The 24,729-nt window shown below is 42.3% G+C and overlaps 2 protein-coding genes and 1 long non-coding RNA gene across 5 annotated transcripts in view; 1 reads left to right on the forward strand and 2 right to left on the reverse strand.

Moving 5' to 3' along the window:
* LOC137344965 (uncharacterized) overlaps positions 1–24,729 on the reverse strand; it is a 40,052-nt gene that overhangs the window by 5,507 nt on the left and 9,816 nt on the right. For 2 of the 3 annotated variants that reach the window (XM_068008271.1, XM_068008270.1), the window contains exons 1-7: positions 7,973–8,478; positions 7,392–7,466; positions 6,981–7,016; positions 4,504–4,562; positions 2,888–2,966; positions 2,179–2,307; positions 1,265–1,471 (exon numbers count right to left, since the gene is read on the reverse strand). In XM_068008271.1, coding sequence (XP_067864372.1) covers positions 1,265–1,471; positions 2,179–2,307; positions 2,888–2,966; positions 4,504–4,562; positions 6,981–7,016; positions 7,392–7,466; positions 7,973–8,098 — 711 coding nt within the window. In that variant the 5' untranslated portion in view covers positions 8,099–8,478. Of the gene's footprint in view, positions 1–1,264; positions 1,472–2,178; positions 2,308–2,887; positions 2,967–4,503; positions 4,563–6,980; positions 7,017–7,391; positions 7,467–7,972; positions 8,479–24,729 lie in introns of those variants that run through there. The other variant, XM_068008272.1, reaches the window with a different exon arrangement.
* Positions 12,024–18,173, forward strand: LOC137299274 (uncharacterized). The gene is made up of 3 exons (XR_010957861.1): positions 12,024–12,060; positions 16,052–16,166; positions 17,457–18,173. It is a non-coding gene; the product is annotated as an uncharacterized lncRNA (long non-coding RNA).
* Positions 20,522–21,496, reverse strand: LOC137299221 (armadillo repeat-containing protein 10-like). Its single transcript, XM_067967884.1, has one exon. The coding sequence runs from the start codon at positions 21,494–21,496 to the stop codon at positions 20,522–20,524; it is 975 nt and encodes a 324-aa protein (XP_067823985.1).

Below are 24,729 nucleotides of genomic sequence, written 5' to 3' on the forward strand. Positions count from 1 at the left end.
ATCAATATAACTACTAAAAAGTACTCTATATTAATTTTGTTGGAAATATGTTAATGGTTTCTGGAAAAATATAATACTGTACTGAACATTCAAAGTGAAATAAATCCTTAATACTAATTCAAAGTAATTTTAATTCTTAAAAAGGAATTATCCAATAACTTGAACTAAGGAATATAAATAACAAAAAAAGGGACCTTGTTAAATTTAAATTGAGAAGTGTTTAACGCTGATTTATTCCTTTAAAGATATTTAGGTTCTTTCATTTTCTCAATCTTATGTCCAACAATGTTAAACAGCACTGGGGGTGGGGGGGGGGGGAGAAAGATAGACTTTATTCAGTATAACTTTTTTTTAACAATAGTGATGACATGATTGAACAAACTGTCAGATAGTGGACAGGAACCCCAACCCATGGTAACCTTAGTGATCAAGCATTTCACCTACATATGTTCAGTAAATTATAATTCACTGTGACTGTTTACATTTTATGACGGATACAGATGGTGAGACCACCTTATGAGGGAGCAATAAAAATTATGCTCAATATTAAAGGCCAAAAAGAAAACATGAACAATTTTTCCTTCCTTTTCTCCTGTAGGTGATTACTCATGTTGAGGATAACACTTAGTACTGGCTTCAGAAGCCAGTACTGTGACCATGTTTCATGTGTGAGCCTAGATCGTGAGTGTGAGCAGGCTATTCAAGATGGGGTGCAGCACGACAGTTGAGTCCCAATCTATCCTCACCTGACATGCATGTTTTCCAGTAAGGTCATGATAGCTGTGAATTCTGGCTGATTTCCCCATCGCCCCCCCCCCCTTAATGCCCAAGAGTGCTTAAGGCTATTTGTAGCACCCCTACTGTTGCCTTGGCTAATACTGTCTTTTGCACTGCACTAGTGTTAATTACCCACAATGAAAAAAAATCATCCATCATATTAATTTTGATCAAACTACAAGAATCATGTGCAAAAACAATGATTGAATAAGAAACAGTGCATGTGGAATGGGCCAATTGATCGGCCTTAGCTTTTACAAGTCTAATAGCAGGAATTTTGAATCCTAACCTGGATTGACTCTCAAGTCTGCCTTTCATGTTGGTCATGTGTATCCTAGCAACTAAGCAATTAGTGACATGCTAAATCTGCATCAGCAACTCGATATATTGTGTCAGCTAAAGGTTCAGTTACTGAGACAGCAACTCTGAAGCAAGCGAACTGACAGTGACTCAGTTTATCTCTCATTTTGCTCATGGGTCAGTTTACCTTCACTCTGTTTTCAGGACAGACAACTCTGTCATTGTTATCTGACACCAACTTTGCTTTCCAGATCAGCAGGTAATTATAAACGCCGTCGTCTTTCATTTCAGAGTTATGTGACCGGCTTACACTCTTCCTTAGCCAGTTAACAGCTTCTGATAGGTTAATCTGTGCCATTTCCAGACTTTTACCCCATGTAACCAGGGCCAGAGGCTGTAAAAGTAAAGTAGAACTAAATAAACCTGGTTAAAAGCAGTGTGTTGAAGACAGAATGATTAACATATTCTAGTCCGTTCTACTATGTTTTTGCTGCTTATCAAGTACCCTTAATTTTCTCTCTGAAGGGATGGATAGGGGGCCAATACAACCTGGCAGGTCTCCTCCATCCAATTTTTCCCTACCTGCTGCAGACAACTCAGCTCAGGAACTGAGGAGAGTGGGAGGTAAAATCAAACCTGTGTCATTTTGTTCCATTGGTTGAGGGACTATTGTACGTCCATGCTCATCTACTTACACTTTCTCCTATTGCTGATGTGACAGGTCCCTGTCTCACTCAAACTCTTAAGCCACATCCTGGTAAGCGCAAGTCCACACACACAATTGCCCTAATAGTTCACACTGAAACAGATGGACACTTAACATTTATAGTAAACATTGTAGGTTTTGAAATCAGATACTTTTTACTCCAACATTCAGCTGTGTTTCTTGGCAATAGGAGGGCAGGGTCCAGTTATGGTCAAACCTGGTACAATATAACTTCATCCCCAGCCCACTGAACAATACATGAATCCATAGTTTGACTTTGTGGAAATCATAACATTATGATTTTCAACAGTGGATCATTGGTAGAAATGGGAGGCATTTGATCTTAAATCCTACACATGTACATCTCTCGTAATGCTAGTAAAAGAGATGCTTACCCGTTCCTGACTCAGATTGAGGTGTGGTGTGATGATGTGCTTGTAAATGCATGCTCGCGCCAGTAGGGAGAGCTGCTCCTTCAATCTGGGATGCACACACGGATGATAAAGGAAAGCTATCCCGCCACGCTACACAAGAAAACAGAGCAAACTATTTAACTAATATGAAAACAAATGAACTATAATTTATGAGTAACATTTAACCCGAAATACAAAATTATGGCCTAGTAGGAGTCCTGTGGTGTTGCTTATGGGAACCAGAGGCAGGAAGAGAGCTGGAGTAGGGCGTTCGGCCTGAGTGAAAGCTGCCAAATGACTGCTAGGAGTGGCAAATTACATTTATCGCCATTAGTCCAGAGTCCTGCCAATCAAACATGGAACAATCAGGTCAGCCACATGCTTAATAACAGCCAATGAGACTGCTAGAAATAAACACTAATAGATGGCCAATACTGCCTGCAGGAAGCGTGGGTTGGAAATAACACTTCGTCCCCCCCAATTCTCTAACCTGTGCTCCCTGTGAATGGGGGTCATGAAATTCTTCTCCCCCTCCCCCTCCCTCTCCTCCTCCCCCACCCCCTCCCCCCACCCCCATCCTCCTCCTCCTCCTCACCCCCAATTTGTGCATTTTGACACCTAAAATACTTGAGGCTAAAGTTCCCTTTGCAAAAAAAACAAGCTTAAAAAATATAAATGAATGATCCAATACCTGCAGGTTGTGGAGCCAGCGCTGCGGAGGGACATACACATATTCACCATACGTTGCCCATTTGGGTCGATGCACACCACTATCCAGTTCAAAAAGAAACAGAGAAAGGGTTAAAGTAAACAATGACAAAGTGTATTAGCAACGTGCTATGATAACGGTTCTCTCCCTCAAATGATCAGCTGGTCTGTTAACATCTTGCAAATTGATACAGCTCATCAAAAGTATCAGGACTGTGAGAAACGACCTCAACAAACAGAAAATGCTGCTTTATCGACGACACAGTCTTGCCGTTTGCAGAATTCACCAGCGTACCAGTTAATTTATTGACTTTTAAAAAAGGGCCTTTAATAAAATGTAAATAACACTTCAACTGTTCTGTTAACCACATTGTTAATGTATTATTGCAAAAATAAATTAATACTTGTAAGATTTGCACCTCCTTATTGAAAGACTTGGAGGTGTTGCTTTGTCATCACTACATCTAAAAGCTTGTCCAAAAAGATAATTATGAAAAGCAAAATGTTTGCACTGTGCCGTTTTTGGTCCCAACTCCCTGCCAATGCAGAGCACATGGACAGATATCATAAGCCACTGAGTCTCAACCAGAAAGGCCTTCAGGTCCCAAGTGGAGCAATGTTTAGTTTTGTGCTACCGTAAACTCTATCCCATTTAGTAAAAATCTTTACAAGAATAAAAAAAAAATTTAGTTTACCCTCCAAATCTGCCTTGGCCCCAATCCATTTCCTTGGGTTAGGGCTCGTTACATAAGCATGACAGGCTCCCAGCGAGATTCCCACCATCAAAAGGGCACCCATCAAGAGCGACCGAGAAAACTTCAGCAAAGGCCAAGGCCTTCAGCAAGTAAGTCTCTGGGGCTGAATGGAGGAAGACGAGAATGCGACAAGACCCTCTCCCTCCAATGGGGGAACAGCCTTCATGCCACTTCTCACAGCCGACTGCAACTTTTCACATGGCAGTCCGGGAAAGGTGGTAACTGGGGAGAAACAAAATCCACTGCAGATCCAGGAGCTGCACCACTGCATTTGGTGGTGGGAAAGGAGCAGCGAGGGCAAGGGTGGGATGGGGAGGGAAATCCTGGTCAGGCCAGTGAGGTGGCGGTCGGCACCATCACCCAAATTTTGCAACAATTTCCACCTCAATCCTGCCCAATTTTGGATAGGATTGCAGAGTACGGTCTGCATGGCGTCTCTGTCCAGCACAATGTGTAGATTAGCTGCACATTTCCCTGATATCTGTGGGATCTTGGTGCATGCAAATTGGCTGCCATGTTTGCCTCCAGAAACAGTGATTGTACTTCAAAATAATTGATGCATTATGTGAAGCACTTTGCGATGTTCCTGATAAATGTTATATTGGGTACAATAGAAATGCAAATCTGTTTTTAAAAAGCTGATGTACAAGAGTCGGCCTGTAACTGATTCTGCACTTACATTGCACTTGGCAATGATGCAGATTTTACACTAGTTTTAACTCATGGCTTGGACTATTCTGCAGCACACCCTCATCTATCTGATTTTATTTTAAGTTTAAACTGAGAGGGAAAAGATATTAAAAGGTTTTGGTCTTTAACATCATGCATTGTCACCTCTGAGTACCTGGTTGGAATTCGCTTATTGTATTCAATCCGCACATCCATGCACACACGAGCAGCCTCCTGTGAAGAAAGAAAGCACCTTTGTGTCAAACGGGTCTTACTTGCTTCTTTAACACTCTTGTCAAAATAACAAAATCTGCCTCAGGGGAAAAACTTATTTTTGAACTGGAAAACCAGCCAGATTCTGAGTTAGCCTGCAAGTTACTGAGCTGTGTATTAAGACCTGTAAATAGCCAGATAACTGGTTATTTGGGTGGGTTAGCACACTGTCCTTTCACACTTGCAAGCTAGCTAAGACTAATGGGGTCGAGGTTTCCTGTCTGTTGATTGTGAAGGTCTTATGTGGCATGCACTTGGGGAAATCGCCATTCTGTCCCTGTTGACTCCACAGCAAAACACTGGCCAAAACGGACACAAGTTGTCAACCTGACTCAGAAAGGCTTCCAGTGAAATGGTAAGAATTGTTTTATTGTGTGATTAACACTTCCCATGGGAATGATTACTTGTTATTACTGATGTTTAAATAGTGGATCATCTTCCTCTTATCACTTGCAGGGATGAGAAAGAAAGAACTTTCATTTCTATACCACCTTTCACGACCCAAAGCACTTTACAGCCAATTAAGTATCTTTTGATGTGTAGTCACTGTTGTAGGGAAATGCAGTAGCCAATGTGTGCACAGCAAGATCCCAAAACAGCAATGAGATAATCAGATCTGTTTTATTGATGCTGGTTGACTATGCCAGGTGTACGAGAGAACACCCTGAAACTAGTTAGTTGCAGGCCTAGTTGGTTGAGGAATAAATGTTTGCCAGGACACCGGGAGAACTTCTGCTCGTCTTCAAATAGTGCCACAAGATCTTTTACGTCCACTCGGTCATCAGTTTAAATTCTTATCTGAAAGATGGCACCTCCGACACTGCAGCACTCCTTCGGTGCTGCGCTGAAGTGTCGGCCCAGATTGTGTACAAAAGTCTGTGGGGTGGGGCTTGAACCCATGAGCACCTGACTCAGAGGCAAGAATGCTATCACTGAGTCAAGGCTGACATCCTTATTATGGAAAATGTCACAAAAGGATATGGTTACTTAAGGCTGGGGTTAAGGGATGGTGTTGAGGCAGAACAGAAGGGACTTTACCCTGCATCAAAGCATGCTGAAAATAACCTAGAAATGCTTGATGCCAACACTGGGTGCCAAAAGTGTTTCCCAGCACCATTGATATGCATAATACCAATTTACCACAAATACAGGCCTAAAAATCCATGGTGGGGGGGGGGGGGGGTGGGGGGGCGCTTCCCAGAAAACGTGAACTTTGTGGGATCGGGCGAAGGTTTCTTGTTTTGCATAAGAATGGCAGATGCCTGTGCAACTATGGCAACTAACTAGTTCCAGGCTGTTCCCTCGTACGCCTCCCATCTTAACTTTGGCAGAACTAGCACAGATCGTTAGGACCATAATTTTTAAAATAATTAATAGATCTTAATCCTAAGAAGTCCATTTTTCCCTCCATGTGTCAGCTTGCTGCAGTTGGAAAACAAAACTGATCAGACCAACTGTTAAAACATATTTCCAGGGCAGATTTAACCTGATTTTATACCATGAGTGAATGTGCACAACAAATCGGAGAACTGGTTCTGCTCGTTGGCTGCCCATTTGGCATGAGTCATATTCAACAGATTGAGAGACAGTCACGACTACAGGAATGCTGTGCCATGACTCCAGGGACCAGAACAATTTGAAACAAATCACATCACATTACTCTACATGAAGACCAGCACTTTACTGTATTGTGGATTTTATAATAAAAGAACATTATATTAAAAATTCCCAAAGTGACATACAAGTGATACATTGCAACTCATTGGGGTGTGCATTAGGAACCTGGATTATGACCTTTCCAAATGTGATTGTTGATATGTTACTTATTAAATTATCTAAATATCAATTGTGAAAAATCAAATCCTATTTCTCTCTCCCCCTCCAATTTAATAGGCCTATTTTCTTTTTATAAAAGTGAGCTACTAATAATGATGAGGAAGATTTTTCTTGGCAGATGGAACTTGTCCTTAAAGGGAACTCCTTGTATTTTGAGAATTAGAATTACTGGTTAAACAGGATTCTTTTATCTGGTATATAGAAAACACTTCAATCTATCGTTTATGTTAAATTTTGGTCATGGGGCCTGTCTCTGTATAAATGCAGTGTGGTTCCACAGGTGCCAGCCACTCTCTGGTACATTGCACAAATGACCATCCTTCAGGCTGGGATGTGATTTGACCTTGAGGGACATCAAAGCCAAAACCCAATGCCATCTTCACCCGATATCTACACACATTAACTTTTCAATGGGAAGGGGGGGGTCACTGGATAGTGATCAGGAGTGGTATCCATGTCCAATTGTTTTCCTTTCCAGAGCCCAGAAGTACCAAGATTTAATGAATACAAACAAATCAATGTGTCAGTAGTATTTATTCATACCTGTTCAGGATATACTTTGGCCACACTTGGAATTACCTGATGGATGTTGAAAACACAGGTCAAAAGGTGAAACAGAAGCATTATATATACCATACAGATCAAGCAACAAAAAAAATTCAAATTGTTTTACTAGTGGGTTACATTTTTCTGCCCACTGATTATGTCCCAGGTGACAGAAAGTGTGCTTATTGGTACAGAGGGGGAAGATAAAGAGCTCCCTGCATCAAACAAGGAAAGTGGCACAGCATGGCATCAAGGGAATTCACTGGGTTTAGGCTTAGTTTTTAATTCCTCTTTCAGGAGGTAATTACTGGGTTTAGTCAGGTCTAGTCCTAACATCAGTAGCTTTATGCATTATTCATTTGGTATCAGCAAGAAAACAAACAAGAACAAAAAAACTTTATACATTACCATTTCTGGAAGTGCCCAGTTGGGTCTGGGGCAGATAAACTCTTCCGCTGCTGGCAAATCCACTTCAAGCTTAAACTTGAAAAAAAGGGCATCACAAATGTGAAGTGATTACAAGCAGGCAAAGCTACACAACAGTGGTCAGCAATTCGGTCCTGAGCAATGCATTTTAACCAATTATCACGAACAATCGGGAGAATACAGACATTTCATTGACATTACCCAACAGCTAAGCCAAAGAACAAGCCACTGCATTTGTCACTGCTGCAACTAATTCTAATAGGAATGTCACCCAGTTAAATTGACCCTTCAATAATGCTGACCGGCCACGGCCACTGTTTTCATTGAAAAGGAATGGAATATGATCCCAAAACACTGGGAAAAATTCTGGAATTCTATGTAATGAAAACGAGATTTGACTTAGAATGAAATTAGTTCGGGTCTTTAGCTTTTTTAAGGAAGTAACTATATATTGTGATTAAAACGGCAACTGCATTGAAATAAGTTTTTTTTTTGAGTTTTTGTTAAATTTAAGGGAAAGTGTCAAAACTGAAGCTGGTTCCGGCCGGGGTTTACCCACTCACCTTGCCGTTATCACACGGAGCCCATCTCGTCCTCGCCTCCGTCACCGAGAGAGTCAAACACAACAACAAAAACGGCCCGATACCGAGCTCCGGCTCCATGAAGCTCCCGCACGAATCCCGAACCATAACCGATCCGTCCGCTACCTTCGCTAACCCCCCCCCCGCAGCCGATCCTCAGTGCAAGGGCGGCGGCAGCAGCGTCAGGGTTGCCCGAGGCCACCTGCTCAGCGTTGCTGGATCGGGCAGAGGGCAGCCGGGCAGCAGGGTCCGGGGAACCTCCGCCCGCAGCCGCAGCCGGAGGGACCCGGCCATGGCCGCGAACCTCGTCCGGCTCGTTACAAAAATAACAAATCCTGGGCTCTGTGAAGGGCGCCGTGTCTCTGATCTCGGGTTAAAATGCGATTGAATTAAACTTTAAAATGTGGGCGGGCCCCCGATGGAACGAAGAGACATCGGTGGAAACTGACACATTTCCAATGTAACAAACACAACCCAGTCCCAGCTGCTACGGTGCCCCAACAGCAGCAAATACACACACACCGCGCATCAGCTGAATCGAAATGTAGCCATCACTTACCATCCTCTTCCCACCCACTTTCAGCTGGAATAAAACTCTAGAAAGAACACCACTCGAATCGAACACCAATTATAGTTTACCAACAATCCAGTCCAACCCGACTGTCAATTTAAAAAAAAGCAAAATCTTTTAAAAACTGAAAATGCTCAGCTTTTACCCATGAGAACACACAAAGGCCATCGACCTGAGTCGTTAACTCTGTTTCTCTCTCCACAGATGCTGCCTGACCTGCTGAGTGTTTCCAGCATTTTCTGTTTTTTTTATTTGTGAATTAAAAATGTATTGTTTCCCTGGTTAAAGGATTCGCTGATTGTATTGCGCTCCATGAGGTTGTCCCGGTGTGTGTATTACAACGAGTGCTATCCCACAATCTCCGTTAATTTTTTGATGAGGTAACAGAGAGGTAACACAGTGCTAACGTAACACCCTTATTTAAAAAGGGTAGTAGGTAGAAGGCTGGAAATTATAGACCAGTTAGCCTAACATCTGTGGTGGGTAAAATTTTGGAGTCTATTATTAAGGAGACAATAGCGGAACATTTGGATAAACATAATTTAATAGGACAAAGTCAGCATGGCTTTATGAAGGGGAAGTCATGTCTGACAAATTTGCTTGAGTTCTTTGAGGACATAATGTACAGGGTGGATAAAGGGGAACCAGTGAACATAGTGTATTTAGACTTCCAGAAGGCATTCGACAAGGTGCCACATAAAAGATTATTGCTCAAGATAAAGAATCACTGGATTGGGGGTAATATTCTGGCATGGGTGGAGGATTGGTTATCTAACAGGAAGCAGAGAGTTGGGATAAATGGTTCATTCTGGGACTGGCAACCAGTAGCCAGTGGTGTTCCGCAGGGGTCGGTGCTGGGTCCCCAACTCTTTACAATCTACATTAACGATTTGGAGGAGGGGACCGAGTGTAACATATCAAAGTTTGCAGATGATACAAAGATGGGAGGGAAAGTAGAGAGTGAGGAGGACATAAAAAAACCTACAAGGGGATAGAGACAGGCTGGGTGAGTGGGCGGAGATTTGGCAGATGCAATACAATATTGGAAAATGTGAGGTTATGCACTTTTGCAGGAAAAATCAGAGAGCAAGTTATTATCTTAATGGCAAAAAACTGGAAAGTACTGCAGTACAAAGGGATCTGGGGGTCCTAGTGCAAGAAAATCAAAAAGTTAGTATGCAGGTGCAGCAGGTGATCAAGAAGGCCAACGGAATGTTGGCTTTTATTGCTCGGGGGATAGAATATAAAAACAGGGAGGTATTGCTGCAGTTATATAAGGTATTGGTGAGACCGCACCTGGAATACTGCATACAGTTTTGGTGTCCATACTTAAGAAAAGACATACTTGCTCTCGAGGCAGTACAAAGGAGGTTCACTCGGTTAATCCCGGGGATGAGGGGGTGGACATATGAGGAGAGGTTGAGTAAATTGGGACTCTACTCATTGGAGTTCAGAAGAATGAGAGGCGATCTTATTGAAACATATAAGATTGTGAAGGGGCTTGATCGGGTGGATGCAGTAAGGATGTTCCCAAGGATGGGTGAAACTAGAACTAGGGGGCATAATCTTAGAATAAGGGGCTGCTCTTTCAAAACTGAGATGAGGAGAAACTTCTTCACTCAGAGGGTAGTAGGTCTGTGGAATTTGCTGCCCCAGGAAGCTGTGGAAGCTACATCATTAAATAAATTTAAAACAGAAATAGACAGTTTCCTAGAAGTAAAGGGAATTAGGGGTTACGGGGAGCGGGCAGGAAATTGGGCATGAATTTAAATTTGAGGTTAGGATCAGATCAGCCATGATCTTATTGAATGGCGGAGCAGGCTCGAGGGGCCGATTGGCCTACTCCTGCTCCTATTTCTTATGTTCTTATGTTCTTATGATTGATGAGGGCAATGCGGTCGATATGTATATAGACTTCCAAAAAGCATTTTTGATTGAAATGCCGCATAATAGGCTTGTCAGCAAAATTGAAGCCCATGGAATAAAAGGGGCAGTGGCAGCTGGGAGACGAAATAGGCTAAGTGAGAGGAAACAGAGAGTAGTGGTGAAGGGTTGTTTTTTGGATTGGAGGAAGGTGTACAGTGGTGCTCCCCAGGGGTCAGCACTAGGACCACTGCTTTTTTTATATATATATTAATGACTTGGACTTAGGCGTACAGGGCACAATTTCAAAGTTTGCAGCTGACACAAAACTTGGAAGTGCAGTAAAAAGTGAGGAGGATAGTGATAGACTTCGAGAAGACATAGACAGGCTGGTGGGATGGGTGGACACAAGGCAGATGAAATTTAATGCAGAGAAGTGCAAAATGATACATTTTGGCAGGAAGAATGAGGAGAGGCAATATAAACTAAATGGTACAATTATCAACGGGTGCAGGAACAGAGAGACATGGGGATATATGTGCACAAATCTTTGAAGGTGGCAGGACAGGTTGAGAAAGCGGTTAAAAAAGCATACAGGATCCAGGGCTTTATAAATAGAGGCATAGAGTACAAAAGCAAGGAAATTATGTTGAACTTTTATAAAACACTGGTTCGGTCACAGCTGGAGTATTGTGTCTAATTCTGGGCACTGCACTTTAGGAAGGATGTGAAGGCCTTAGAGAGGGTGCAGAAAAGATTTACTAGAATGGTTCCAGGGATGAAGGACTTCAGTTACGTGGATAGACTGGAGAAGCTGGGGTTGTTCGCCTTAGAGCAGAGAAAGATTAGAGGAGATTTGATAGAAGTGTTCAAAGGGTTTAGATAAAGTAAATGAAGAGAAATTGTTCCCATTGGCGGAAGGGTCGCGAACCAGAGGATACAGATTTAAGGTGATTGACAAAAGAACCAAAGCCAATGTGAGGAAAATCTTTTTTATGCAGCAAGTAGTTATGATCTGGAATGCGCTGCCTGAAAAGGTGGTGAAAGCAGATTAAGAACATAAGAAATAAGAACAGGAGTAGACCATACGGCCCCTCAAGCCTGCTGCACCATTCAATAAGATCATGACTGATCTTCGACCTCAACTCCACTTTCCCGCCCGATCCCCAAATCCCTTAGAGTCCAAAAATCTATCGATCTCAGCTTTGAATATACTCAACGACTCAGCATCCACAGCCCGCTGGGGTAGAGAATTCCAAAGATTCACAACCCTCTGAGTGAAGAAATTCCTCCTCATCTCAGATTCAAAAGGGAATTGGATAAATACTTGAAGGGAAAAAAAATTGCTGGGCTACGAGGAAAGAGCGGGGGAATGGGACTAACTTGATTGCTCTTACAAAGAGCCGGCATGGGCTCGATGGGCTGAATGGCCTCCTTCGGTGCTATAACAATTCTATGATTCTATGATAATTATCAATTTCCAGAACAAAGATAAAATGTAACCACAAAATGATAATAATTAAACAGAATATTAAATGACTGAAGTGCAATTAAAACTTCATAGAATTAAGTTCACCAGCCACCTTAGTTGGTAAGATCCACAGATAGAAGATGAACCGGTCGCACTGGCAAATTTGTGAGTTTATTACGGTGCTGGGAAAGGAACATATCCATGGGGTCTGTGACATGGATTGCATTTATACCATCGAAATACACAAACATAAAAGGATTTGAATGCTACAGAAGTTAGAGATAAAGCCAGGTGTAAGTAGTGATATCCTGCAGAACAAAAATGATCTGGGTGTGGTGTTTACACCATGGGACCGGGTGGCGTCATGTTCTTATGATTGGTATGGTTTGGCAGACAATGTGCTCACTTGGCAGCAGTGGTGGTTAGTGTGAAGGCAGGAGCCGGCATGGTGTGTATATACATATATATGGTTGTACTGTTCTGTTTGAAACCACTGGCTCACAATGTGGTTCACATTGCAGTGGGTCTTATGATGAAGGCTTTTGATTTTTCAGTGGGATTGCTTGAACTTTACAGCTTATTTGGGGATTGTTTCTTCCTAACAAAAAGGGATACCAAACATTTTTTTATGGATAATTGCATTGTGTGGATTCGTACATCAAGGCTGGCTGTCTGCACAGTTGATCACAAAACACTTCCTTTTCAAGCAAGGAATGTTTGATTTTGTAAATAAAAAATGAAATCTTGAACGTTGACCCCTACTTTAAGGAACACAAAGTTCCTTCCCCAACCTCACTTTACAAAGAAGTTGTATTAACTGCTGTTAATATGTTGGCTGTCATCCTGACTTTGGTCAAAGTTCAGTTGAAAATAAAATGGAAAGTCTGTGTGCTTTGTTTCGGTTTTATATTTTCTAGACACCTAGAGGCTGCCAGCTTGTCATACCTTCATGCCATGTGGCCACCCTCAACTACCTCATTCAAGTCACCATTCTTTATGTCCAAACCTAGATGATGCGTATTGGCAGGCTGTTCCACCATGGAGAGCATCACAGTTGAACTGTCCTGCAGGAGTCATTGCATCGACAGCACGAGTGGAACCTGATTTTTTTTCCCTGCCCTAAACCAAAGACATTGAGACCAGTTGTAGCATCTCAGCTGCTGCTGGCTGAATTAGCACAGGCCACAAGGCTTCATGGTACACATCTAAGAAGCCCACAAAGACTAAAAACTTGAACACCTGCTCTAAAACATAGAAAGGGCGATTATTTATCTTGTCCTCTCCATGAGGTAAATTTTGTCAAGCTATTACCACAGCGATTCCTGTTATCAGAAGATGTGACGTGTGTTTGAGATTTGGCTTGGTTTGCACTTTGATCACTAGTGATAGCACTAGTGTGCACGCACGTAAGCTCAATAAAATCTATATTTGGGTTTCAGTGTGCTGAGGGAAAAAAATCAGTAGGAGATTTTTTTTTTAAAAAAAGAAAGTCATAATTTTCCTGACAGCTGTGTGAGGCCAGCGCTGGTCACAGATTGTCACAAGGGTGAAAAATATAAACAGCACAGAAGAGCGAAGACTTTTTTAGAGCGAAGACACTACTGTAACCTGATATCGGAATCGATGCCACTCGAGAACTACTTGTCAAAGCTACTGTGCAGGGTCTGAGTGTATCACTGTTACATGAAAGTATCAGATTACCTACAAACAAAGGACACACAGAGTGAATGCACCAAACTGGATAACACAAAAACAATTGGTTTGTTGTAATGCTATCTTTATGATTTCTTTGAACACATATTCTAATGCATTTTCATTGCTTTGTTCAAACACAGAGTTCTGCCTAGATTGTTACCTTAATATTGTTTTAAAAAAATGATCCAGTGGTGCAACAACAACAACTTGCATTTATACAGCGCCTTTAACGTAGTAAAACGTCCCAAGGCGCTTCACAGGAGCGTTATCAAACAAAATTTGACACCGAGCCATAGAAGGAGATATTAGGACAAGTGACCAAAAACTTGGTCAAAGAGGTAGGTTTTAAGGAGCATCTTAAAGAAGGAGAGAGCAGTAGAGAGGCGGAGAGATTTAGGGAGGAAATTCCAGAGCTTAGGGCGTAGGCAGCTGACGGCATTTGGTAAGTAGGAGACAGGTCATCGCCCCCAGGCAGAGAGGATATCTTTCCCTAAAGTGATGGAAAGGAGTTCATTGGATAAGTTATCCTCGGCAGCCAGAACCCAGTTACACAGCTGAGGCTTGGGAGCAGATCTCCATCCTTCAGGCTAGGGGAACAGTCCATGATATATGGGGAACAGAGGAAACAATGATTACAAAGTGGTTACAAATATATAAAACACTAGTAAATAGCCCATGATCAGTTGATGAATATGTTTTAGTTTATGCACAAGATGGTGATGGAGTTAGGAGAGACGTCAGAACTTCACTTCTCAGCGCCACCATTGACCATAGCCTGCAGTTACAGCATGACAGTTGACATAGCAAAATTGACTAGAAAATGTTGACATGACAATTTACAACAGTAAATGTTAACAGAAAAGAGTGACTAAAAATGTTGACAACAGGAAGTACGGTTCATTGGCAGGAAGTGCATGCAAGATCTTTAATAATATAGAAGAGTTTCTTTAAAGTATTTTTTGAAAAGTAGTGACTTGGTGAGACAAAGGCAGATGGATGCTGACTCTGTTGGTCGGTTGGACCACACTAACTGGATGGAACTTGCATCACATTGAGTCATGCCACTAAACACTCAATAATCACTCAGGGTGAGTGAGAAAAACTTTGTTCAGGGATATGTTGATGGAGGAGAAGTGAGGGAGGGAGTGAGGCTTTAGGAGACAGTGGGCGGAGACCGTGAGAGAGGCATGAAGTAGTTTGAACAAAATGGGAAAGAATATGTTGCAGAAAGGTGCAATTTTAAGCCTGCTCGCCAGACGGCAACGGTGCAGGTGGGATTAAAAAGGTGATACTCACCGCGTTCCCACCCGATTTTAACTCCCGAGTTTTCGGGAGCATGGAGAAAACCCTCAAATATTAAAATTTGGTGGGGGGTCTGATGGCTGATATTGGGCCCCGACGTAATTGTAACCGTAAAATGCGCAAATTGCACACAGTCTCAGAGCTATCAGCAACAGATGGTGACGAGCAGGATTAGGCCAGAAGAAGCCCGAGTAAGTTTTAATTTAAGATCACCCCCTGGCCCAACTAGGAAACTGTGAGCCTCCTCTACCCTGGGCTTCCCTCCCCCTCTCCCAGCCGCAGTCATCCTGGACCAGCCCCCTCCTGACTTATCTTGCTGCGATTATTTCTTAGGTCCCCGGCAGCGGCCTGCACCCCCCCCAATTTCCTGCACCCCCCCCACAATTTTCCACACCTGCCCACCGGCCTCCACATGATCCCCGTTAGATTCCAGTGGGAGTCAGTGCGAGGAGAGCTGGGAATTAAAATTACCCAGGCCTCATGTTCCTGGGGTCTGAATGGACCGCCACCTGCTTCAGCACCCGTTATTTCCGGCCCAGGTTAAAATCGAGGCTGAAGTTTTTGGCACTCACACCAATACTTTTCACTTTTGCATTGCAAGTTGCCCCGCAAGATAATCATATCCAGGGAACTGGGTAGGAGAGTGGGTTAGGACTGTATCCTTTTCCCACCGGGACCTGGATTTGAACCCAGCCAAGACTGATGGAATGAGAGTCTCCTCCCTCTGCTGGCTTTAAAGGTCCATGTGAAATGAGTTTGGGCAGTCTCAGGCCAGTTCCTAGTGACTGATATTGTGACAGCATTTTCTGTTTTAATTTCAGACCTGATTTCTGTGTTTTCAATTTCTCCCAAATTATTTGCCTTTCCCTTGAGTGAGGATGTCACTCACTTAGCTAGTCACATGTTCCTAATTTCTTTAATACTTTGTTCCTTTGCCCGAGTCAAAACGATCTTTTACATCATCTAACAATCATTCCAACAATATTTCCTCTCTGCGTTTATTTGTTTTTTTTATGTTCCCCCTTCCCCTTTTTTCTGATTCTATTATAACATTTGTTCATCCGAAGCAGGTTCTGCTAGAAATGTTGATCTGCTTGTTCTCTCCTCAGATGCTGTCTGGCCCAATGTATGTTTCCAACATTTTCTGGTTTTGTTTCAGAGTCTCAGCCATTTGCATATCCTGTTATTGGCTCGTAATGGGCATGGGCCCACAGCACAAAACTTCCTCCAATTCAGCACAAGTCAGTCCTGGATATGAGTATTCCAATGGACAGGTAACGCAGGAAGTGGAAAATTGTTTGGGATAATATTATGGGAGAGGTGTATATTTAAAGCAGAGCAATAGAAGGTTTACTACACAATGTACGAGATGTCGACAGTGGGCCTCCAGAATGGGAAAGTGTTTCATTCATAAGCAAGGACATTCTTTGCCTCGATGAGCACAAGACTTTGTTGATAAATAACATTTTAAAAAATAATGTCTACTAGTGGTATCAGAGATCAGAACTATGGTACATTTATTTGAAAGCCAAAGCTTCTCTTTAATCTGAGAGCAAATTAATGAGAGTAAATGTTCAAAGTTCTCCTCTTATCAGTCGTAGCAGATGTGCTAAAGGAACTGACAATGTTTGTGAAACTAACCTAAGAAAACATGCCAGCGTGCAAGAAAACAGGGACTACTGAGGTCAAAACTATTTTACAAACTGCTACATGGAACATATGTTGCTGGCTGAATGCAGTTATTTCACAAGAACCTCTGAGTTTACTCCAAAAGGATAAGGTTTCTGCAATGCTTTATTTTCCCCCAAATTCCTGGAGCTGCTGACCTGTGCTGCTGTAGTGCTGAGGAGTGGCAGCCATTTGACACCTTGCTGAAGCAGGTAGTCTTCACATGTGAACCTGCGCAGTGAGTGTTGGCGACCAATTCAACTATAATGTAAGTGGGAGGGGAGGGGTATCACAGCCGGCTGATGCCTGCTCATGTGCGCTTTTGAGCAGAGCATCCGAACTGCAAATTCCCATTGCAGTTAGGCATGGGAATTTTTCCCCCCTCAAGCCAAAGAGTAGCCCCATCAGCCTGAGATCAACTAACAAAGCAGAGACCATGGATTAAAACTGAGGTTTTTCTGGGTTAGGATTGCACCTTGCTGTGCATTTACCTGCCAAGCCAACAGGGGAGCTGTTGCAAGTGCTTTAATCCAATAGTGCATTTTAGCACACAGTTCGAGTGACATAAGCGAAGCCTGGGCCTAAAATATTAAACGGTCTTTTTTCACTGATTTTTGTCCCTTCCCTCAACCATTCTAGGAATGAGAGAACAACTGGGCAGTCAACTGCCAAATGCTCTGCTACTGACACTTGAGTGGCGTTTGGGGGATGTGTGACTGTGATAACATAAGTTTGCCTGCCTTCCAATTTGCCTTTCCTTTTTGTGAGGAATTGTTTCGGCTCTGCTGGACATCTCGCTCTTCCGCTAATGATATTTTTAAGAAAACACAGAACAAAATACAAGAAATAATTTTTCTTTAAAATGTACCATTGATTTTTTTTTTAACATTACATAGGATGCCAGTGAATTCCCTGGACAACGAGCAAACAAATGTCTCTGTTGCTGTAAAATGAATTCAACCCCGAATGCCATCCTCAAGTAAATGAAACTCCCCAATAGAAGAGCAGAAAAGAATTAAAATGCTGGAATTGCACAGCAAGTCAATCAGTAGCTGAAACATTGAAGTCTTCTCCCTACTCATCGGATCTCGAGAATGGAACTTCGTGAAGGGGCAATTCCATAGAAAATGTCTCAAGTCGTGCCTTTAATCAGCCGCATTAAAACACCAGTCTCTCTTGCTTTTTCAGCATTTAGCATATTTGGCAATTCAGAAGGGTACACCCAAAACATCATAATCTCTTTACAGGTGCTGGCTGGTCTGCTGTGTATTTTCAATATTTTCTCTTTGTTTCAGTGAATATAATTCTGGATACTAGCTCAATGGTGCCATCTAGTGGCATTTATGTGAAATCCCACAATGGTGTGAAGCTGGAACCAAAAATAGAAGAACAAGTGGAAAATGTATAATAGAATTCAAATAATCACCTCCTGCTGATAGATGCCTAATGGGATTGTTAATGTTCATGTTATATCACCACCTTTCATTGAGAAAGTTCAATTTTGTCACTCTATTCATCACATGTTGCTCGACTCAGCAGGTGAATACAACATGATAAATTATCAGAACTAATAAGCTGGTTGTCTGTGCCATTGTCGTTTTTCATATAGAGTCTCCTGTTTGTGCTTTCATTTGTCATTAATTCTGCATTTTCCAGAGGGTACAAAGAAATCGATGATTAGAAACATCAGACAATCCTCAGATTTCAATCAGTATCCTTCACCATCCCGGTCAACTGAATTTTTGTTATATAATCCCCGAGGTTTCCTGAATTTTAAGCTTTGAAGTATATCTTTTTAGTCAATAAATAGATCGTGTTTTTCCTTGTCCCACTGCTGTTGCTTTACTGAGGGAGTGCTGCACTGTCGAAGGTGCCATCTTTCGGATGAGACGTCAAACCAAGGCCCACTGCCCTCTCAGGTGGATGTAAAAAATCCCATGGCATTATTCGAAGATGAGCAGGGGAGTTCGCCCCGGTGTCCTGACCAATATTTATCCCACAACCAACACCTAAAACAGATTATCTGGTCATTTATATCGTTGCTGTTTGTGGGAGCTTGCTGTGCCCAAATTGGCTGCCCCATTTCTTACATTACGGCAGTGACTATACTTCAAAAAAGTACTTCATTGGCTGTAAAGCTCTTTGGGACGTCCTGAGGTCGTGAAAGGTGCTATAGAAATGCAAGTTCTTTCTTTCTTTCTTTACTATCCAAGAACAAGGTTTTTAAAAATTATCATTCGTCATTAGGTTTGTTTATGGAAACCATAGTTTTGCTCTTAACACAAGACAAAAGCACAGCTGTCACTGACTGCGTGGAAAGTGTTTGGCAGATTGCAATAGGCTCAAGGCCAGGCCTGAGACCAACTCAGATCTCAGCTGATTCTGTGAAATTCTATTGATGGTGTCTCTTTAAGTCAGTTGTCAGCCAATGAAACCCATCACTTTCATTTCTTTACTTTTTCAGGGTGAGAGAATGTTTTTATGATATATTGCGGCCTCTCCAGCTTCTTTGGACCTCCCTGCAGGTCGAAGGCTTGTTCCCAAGGCCTTTGCCGATACCTCTCCAAAACCAACTACTCAATGTGTGCCTCGTCTCCTTCCCTACGTGGAAGCTCCTGGCCCTCTGCTCAGCACCTCACGGCTGAGCTCAATTCCTCATTGTGCGGAAAGTCCTGGCCTCGGCTTACATTCTACCACTTCACGGTGCAGCTCCAAGCAGAGCTCCCCTTTGTGATCACAATCCAGCACTTGGCTGTTTGACTCCGTCATTCCCAACACTGGGATTTTTCAATCCAACTGGGAAGATGGCAAGGAGAAATGATTCACGTCTGCATAGGTAGAGGACTAAGGTCATGGTAAGATGTGAACAGCCTCAATCTGGTGTAACTGAGGTGTGGCAGGGCAAGGGAGACATTTTTAAGAAATTACAATTTATGTATTTCTCCCAGTATACAGTTTCTCAATGTAAAACCATTGAGTACAGTCGCTGAGGATTGTTCCCAGTGACTGAACTAGGAGAAGTACAGGATCCTGCCTCGTAGCATCAGTAAAAGCATATCCACTGTAGTTCAAACAGTCAAATGGAGAAAAAGAATCGAGGAACCTCAAACCACAAGAGATTGGAAAGATTCCTGCCTTTCAGGGAGGAGAAAGCAGAATTCTCTTTAATATTTTTTGGGGTGGGATTTTATCCATTTATTTTCTTCACAATTACAAGTGATTTAAGAACATTAGAAATATGAGCAGGAGTAGGCCATACGGCCCCTCGAGCCTGCTCCGCCATTTAATATGATCATGGCTGATCTTTGACCTCAACTCCACTTTCCCGCCCAATCCCCATATCCCTTGATTCCCTTAGAGTCCAAAACTCTATCGATCTCAGTCTTGAATATACTCAATGACTGAGCATCCACAGCCTTCTGGGGCAGAGAATTCCAAAGATTCACCACCCTCTGAGCAAAGAAATTTCTCCTCATCTCAGTCATAAATCGCCTACCACTCATCCTGAGACTATGCCCCCTAGTTGCAGACTCTCTGTTTATTTCTTTATTTGTCATCTTCCTCTCCTGTTAGATTATTCCCACCATCCTGTTGTCTTTCTACAGGAGTGGGAAAGGACAGAGCAGCCCAGCTAGCAGTCTCCTCCATGACACCCATCAATGCCATACTCCAACTGGCCAACCCAGGCAGGCCCGCTCCCCAAGCTGGGTCACATGACCACCCGGCCCTCCTCCTCCTCGCAGCTGAACTGAGTGAAGCCCGATGAAAATTGCCTAATGAGGCAAACAATATCGAATGACAATCAAGCCAAGGGGTTAAAACTCAACTGTTGGACTTAAAGCATGGTTCTCAAAATGGGTTCCTGAATTTTAAAAAAAATCACACTTTCATTTTATGCTCCTTTATTTTCTTCTTTTTTTAAAAAAAAAGTCCGTTCTTTCACATACACTTTACAAATACCTCACCCTAAGTTTGTGACTATCCGAGCAGCCTGCAGCTTAATTCTGTCATCTGGGAAAGCCATTAAATAGATAAGCCTGCTCGAAAACTGTGAGTTGGGGCCAAACAACAGGACAAAAATCGACTTCTCGCAGTATTCGTGCTTGCTCGACCTGTAGGGGAGACTCCTCCTGATCTCATTCAGATTGCTTATTAATAAGAGGAGATCATTCAGAACATCCTGCCGTTGAAAATAATTAAACAGGAAAAGGAAGGAAGCTTGAACCTGCACATTGAGTATGTCGAACGTCAGGTCCAAGTTTGTAGAAAAGTTGATGAGGATTTGTAACACTTGGAACTTGATGCTGGATGACCCCGTTTGCAGCAAGTGGAAGAAATCTGGGATTACATGTTTCAGCATGTGATGGTTCTGGTGACTGTGGGACATCTTGGTGAGGAACCTCAGACATGGCAACTGTTCGAACTCTTGGAATGTCGAAGTGGTCAATTTTAGGACCTGAGGGATATATTTAACCAGCAGGTCACGATTTATGGGATCGTTACTGAGGAAATTGAAAACCGTCACAGCGCTGACCTTGATGTAGTTGAGTGGATCCTCCAGTGATTCCGCAATGATGGAAAGGCCACCTTCAGAACGGAATAGCTCCTGGCTGGTCGAAAAGCCAGGGATGCGATAAATACTCGTCAGAATGGTTCCTCTAATAACAGGATCTTTACTTTCATGAAGAATAGTCAAAACTGTCTTCAGGTCCTGAAGATTCACCTTGACAGAGTTTGATGAAACAGAGTGATCTCCCACAGCACCAATACTGTCCAGGGTACTGTTCCCACACCTGTCAATGAGCAGGTCTTCATCCTCCTCCTTCTGAGTGACTAGTCCTGATCGGACAGCTCTGTATAGTAAATATGCAGCTCCTGCACCTGTTAAAATCCCTATTAACTTCTTCCTACATGGTTCATCAAAGAGTTCCCCCATTTTAAATTGGTATTACTTCCCAAAGCTGCCAGATTGACCAAATTTGGCATCAAACTGTTGTAAACTGTGCACATATTGTTCCAATTAAATCCTGCATTCTGCGCATGCAATACCTTTCAAAGTTTTGCAATAATTGTGTCATAATGATACCTGACATCATAATAGTGGACATACACAATGCAGCAATGACCAGTTACAATTAATATTGGCCCTGTGACCAGTGCAACACCACACTTCAAAGAAACACAATGTAATCGTTGGCAATGCGCTATAGCAATGGTGTGTTTCATAGCCCATCACTGCTCACTCTACCTCCATCGAAGTAAGCAGCAACACTTCATAACAACATTGTTCACCAATCCCATCACTAAGTTTCTTACCTCCATAATAGTTTAAAAAATACTTGCACAGAAAATTTTCTGCAATGTGCTGACAGTTCTTAAAATACAAAGGGCATGGTGTTATAGCCTAGGTTATATGCTCAAGTCTGTGGAGTGGGGGTTAGCTGGATTACTAGTGGGATGTGATTGGATGGGCCCTTTCTCATTCTTGACGTTTCTGACACTGGGGTAGAGTTGACAGCAGATGGCTGATCACTGCCCTCAATCAGGAGTAAGTGTAACATTACCCTACACAGCTGCGCAAAATCTCAACAAAATTACATTTTGTAAAAATTTATCCATAACACAAATGAAGAATATTCTGAATAGTTTTCTAATTGATCCACAATGTCTACAGTCAGAAAGAAACAGAAAATGCAACAGCGCAATTCATCCGCAAAGTTTCAATCCTGAATTATTCATTTTAGAATATAAATTAAACCAAAGTACCCCAAGGAAAATCATTGTGTGACATACTGGACTGAAAGTAATTGCACTTTGGTTCAAAAGTAGGCCAAATGCAGGCAGGGGGCATGAATGTTTCATTTCATATAGGGATTGCTGCCTTCTCTTTAGAAAAAGACTTTAATCTTATCTGATTAAAACAATGCCTGTTTTATTAATGGATGATACTTGTCTGTGGCCAACCTGAGTTTTAGTTATGTTCGTTGCAGAAGATATTAATGTGCACTCTACGTATTAATCAGATAGCTAAAGTTCATCTGTGAACAACATCAACCCAACTTTTGTATGATTTAGCACTATTCCCCTTTGAATTAAACATCCATATGTCCACACCCTGTTCAAACCATGGGCTGAACCAGACACAGGATATTCTATACCATGATGTTAATGTTGGTCCACCTGGTAGATGGACACAGTAAGAGAGACAGTCGCTTAAGATGGGCGATACTGAGAGGGACTTTTGGAAGGGCACTGAACCATGCAAAGAACAATTTTTCTCTGAACACACGGCACTACATCAGTGATCCTTCAGTCTGCTCAGATAGAGTTTGGATGTAGCTCGAGATCCTCTGCAATTAAACAGCTCATTCCATTGTCAGACTGTGTCATTACATTGCCACTGACTGTACCAGGATCTATCTGCACTGGCTCATTAATACTGCATTTTAGTTGCTTCCTTAGCCGACCCTGGGTTGGCAAGATGGATGGCACCCCTCCTGCCCTACATTCCCATCTCTAACACCAGCTTAAAAGCAGTGTGGTTGAGCACCATTTTATCCAGCCAAAAACAAATCAAATTGTTTTACGCAAGGGCTACAAAGAAACCCATTTACAGTGTCAGCACCTTCAGGTGAAAGTTTCAGGTTATAATTAATAGAAACAGCTACTGTAGATGGGTCACCTTTTGCTTCTTCTGGAAGTAATGGGAAGTTAGTGTCACAGCCCAACAATAGCCAAAGACTCTTTGAAGTGAGGCATGTAAAATGAAGCCAGGATGACAAAAGACAGATGGAAAAGGAGGATAAAATATGAAATGTCTAATGGAGGAGGAGGCCGCAGTGATAAATAATCTTACCCTGTGAATTTGCTAACTGCTCAAATGATTTTTGTACTTCTGAGGTCATTATTCTGCACTAAGGAGTGAGCAAGAGGCAATAGAGATTCAGGCAGACAGAAACGGAAAGACAGGGAAGCAGATACAGATGCAAAAAACGAAGAGAGAAAGAAACAGGCAGTCAGATCAGAGGACAAACTGGGGAGCGATTAGGTAGACAACAAAAATGGACAGTCATCGAAGAAAAGATAGGAAGAGAGAGAGACGAAGATAGAATCCTGGTCATTCTATCTTCAGACAATGTTGCAGTATAACAATGGTTTTAATCTCTTTTTCTGCTACCAAACTTGCTTCAATTGATATACGAACATACGAAATATGACAGACAGGCAAAGACCTACCCGTCCATCCAGCCTGTCCAACAGCTTCCTTGTTGTTAACGTTTCTGGTTATGTAAGGTAGATGCACTCTGCTCAATATATCAACAAGAAGCATTTCCAAACCTCGTAGACATATCCTGGGCCACCACCCCTTGTTCTGTGAGCTTTGATGAATCCTCCATCATCATAATGTTCTTGTGATTGACTGTCACAAGTTACATTGAGTTACATCGAAACTACAGCACAGAAACAGGCCATTCGGCCCAACTGGTCTATGCCGGCATTTATGCTCCACATGAGCCTCCTCCCTCCGTACTTCATCTAACCCTATCAGCATACCCTTCTATTCCTTTCTCCCTCATGTGCTTATCTAGCTTCCCCTTAATTGCATCTATGCTATTTGCCTCAACTACTCCTTGTGGTAGCGAGTTCCCCATTCTTACCACTCTTTGGGTAATGAAGTTTCTCCTGAATTCCCTTTTGGATTTATTAGCGACTATTTTATATTTATGATCTCTAGTTTTGGAATCCCCCACAAGTGGAAACAGTTTCTCGATGTCTACCCTATCAAACCCTTTCATTATCTTAAAGTCCAATATCAGGTCACCCCTCAGCCTTCTCTTTTCCAGCCTGTTCAGCCTTTCCTGATAAGTATATCCTCTCAGTTCTGGTATCATCCTTGTGAATCTTTTTTGCACCTTCTCCAATGCTTCTTTATCCTTTCTATAGTATGGGGACTAGAACTGTGCACAGTACTCCAAGTGTGGTCTAACCAAGTTCTATACAAGCTCAACATAACTTCTCTGCTTTTCAATTCCATCCCTCTAGAAATGAACCCCAGTGCTTGATTTGCCTTTTTATGATCTTGTTAACCTGCATCGTTATATTTAGTGATTTGTGTATCTGTACCCCCAGATCCCTTTGCTCCTCTATCCCATTCAGACTCTCATTATC

The sequence above is a fragment of the Heptranchias perlo genome, chromosome 28 (genome assembly GCF_035084215.1).
Source record: "Heptranchias perlo isolate sHepPer1 chromosome 28, sHepPer1.hap1, whole genome shotgun sequence".
NCBI lineage: Eukaryota > Metazoa > Chordata > Chondrichthyes > Hexanchiformes > Hexanchidae > Heptranchias > Heptranchias perlo.

What these genes read in the sequence shown, in the direction of transcription:
- LOC137299221 (XM_067967884.1), bottom strand. Translation starts at nt 21,496, where the DNA reads ATGGGGGAACTCTTTGATGAACCATGTAGGAAGAAGTTAATAGGGATT.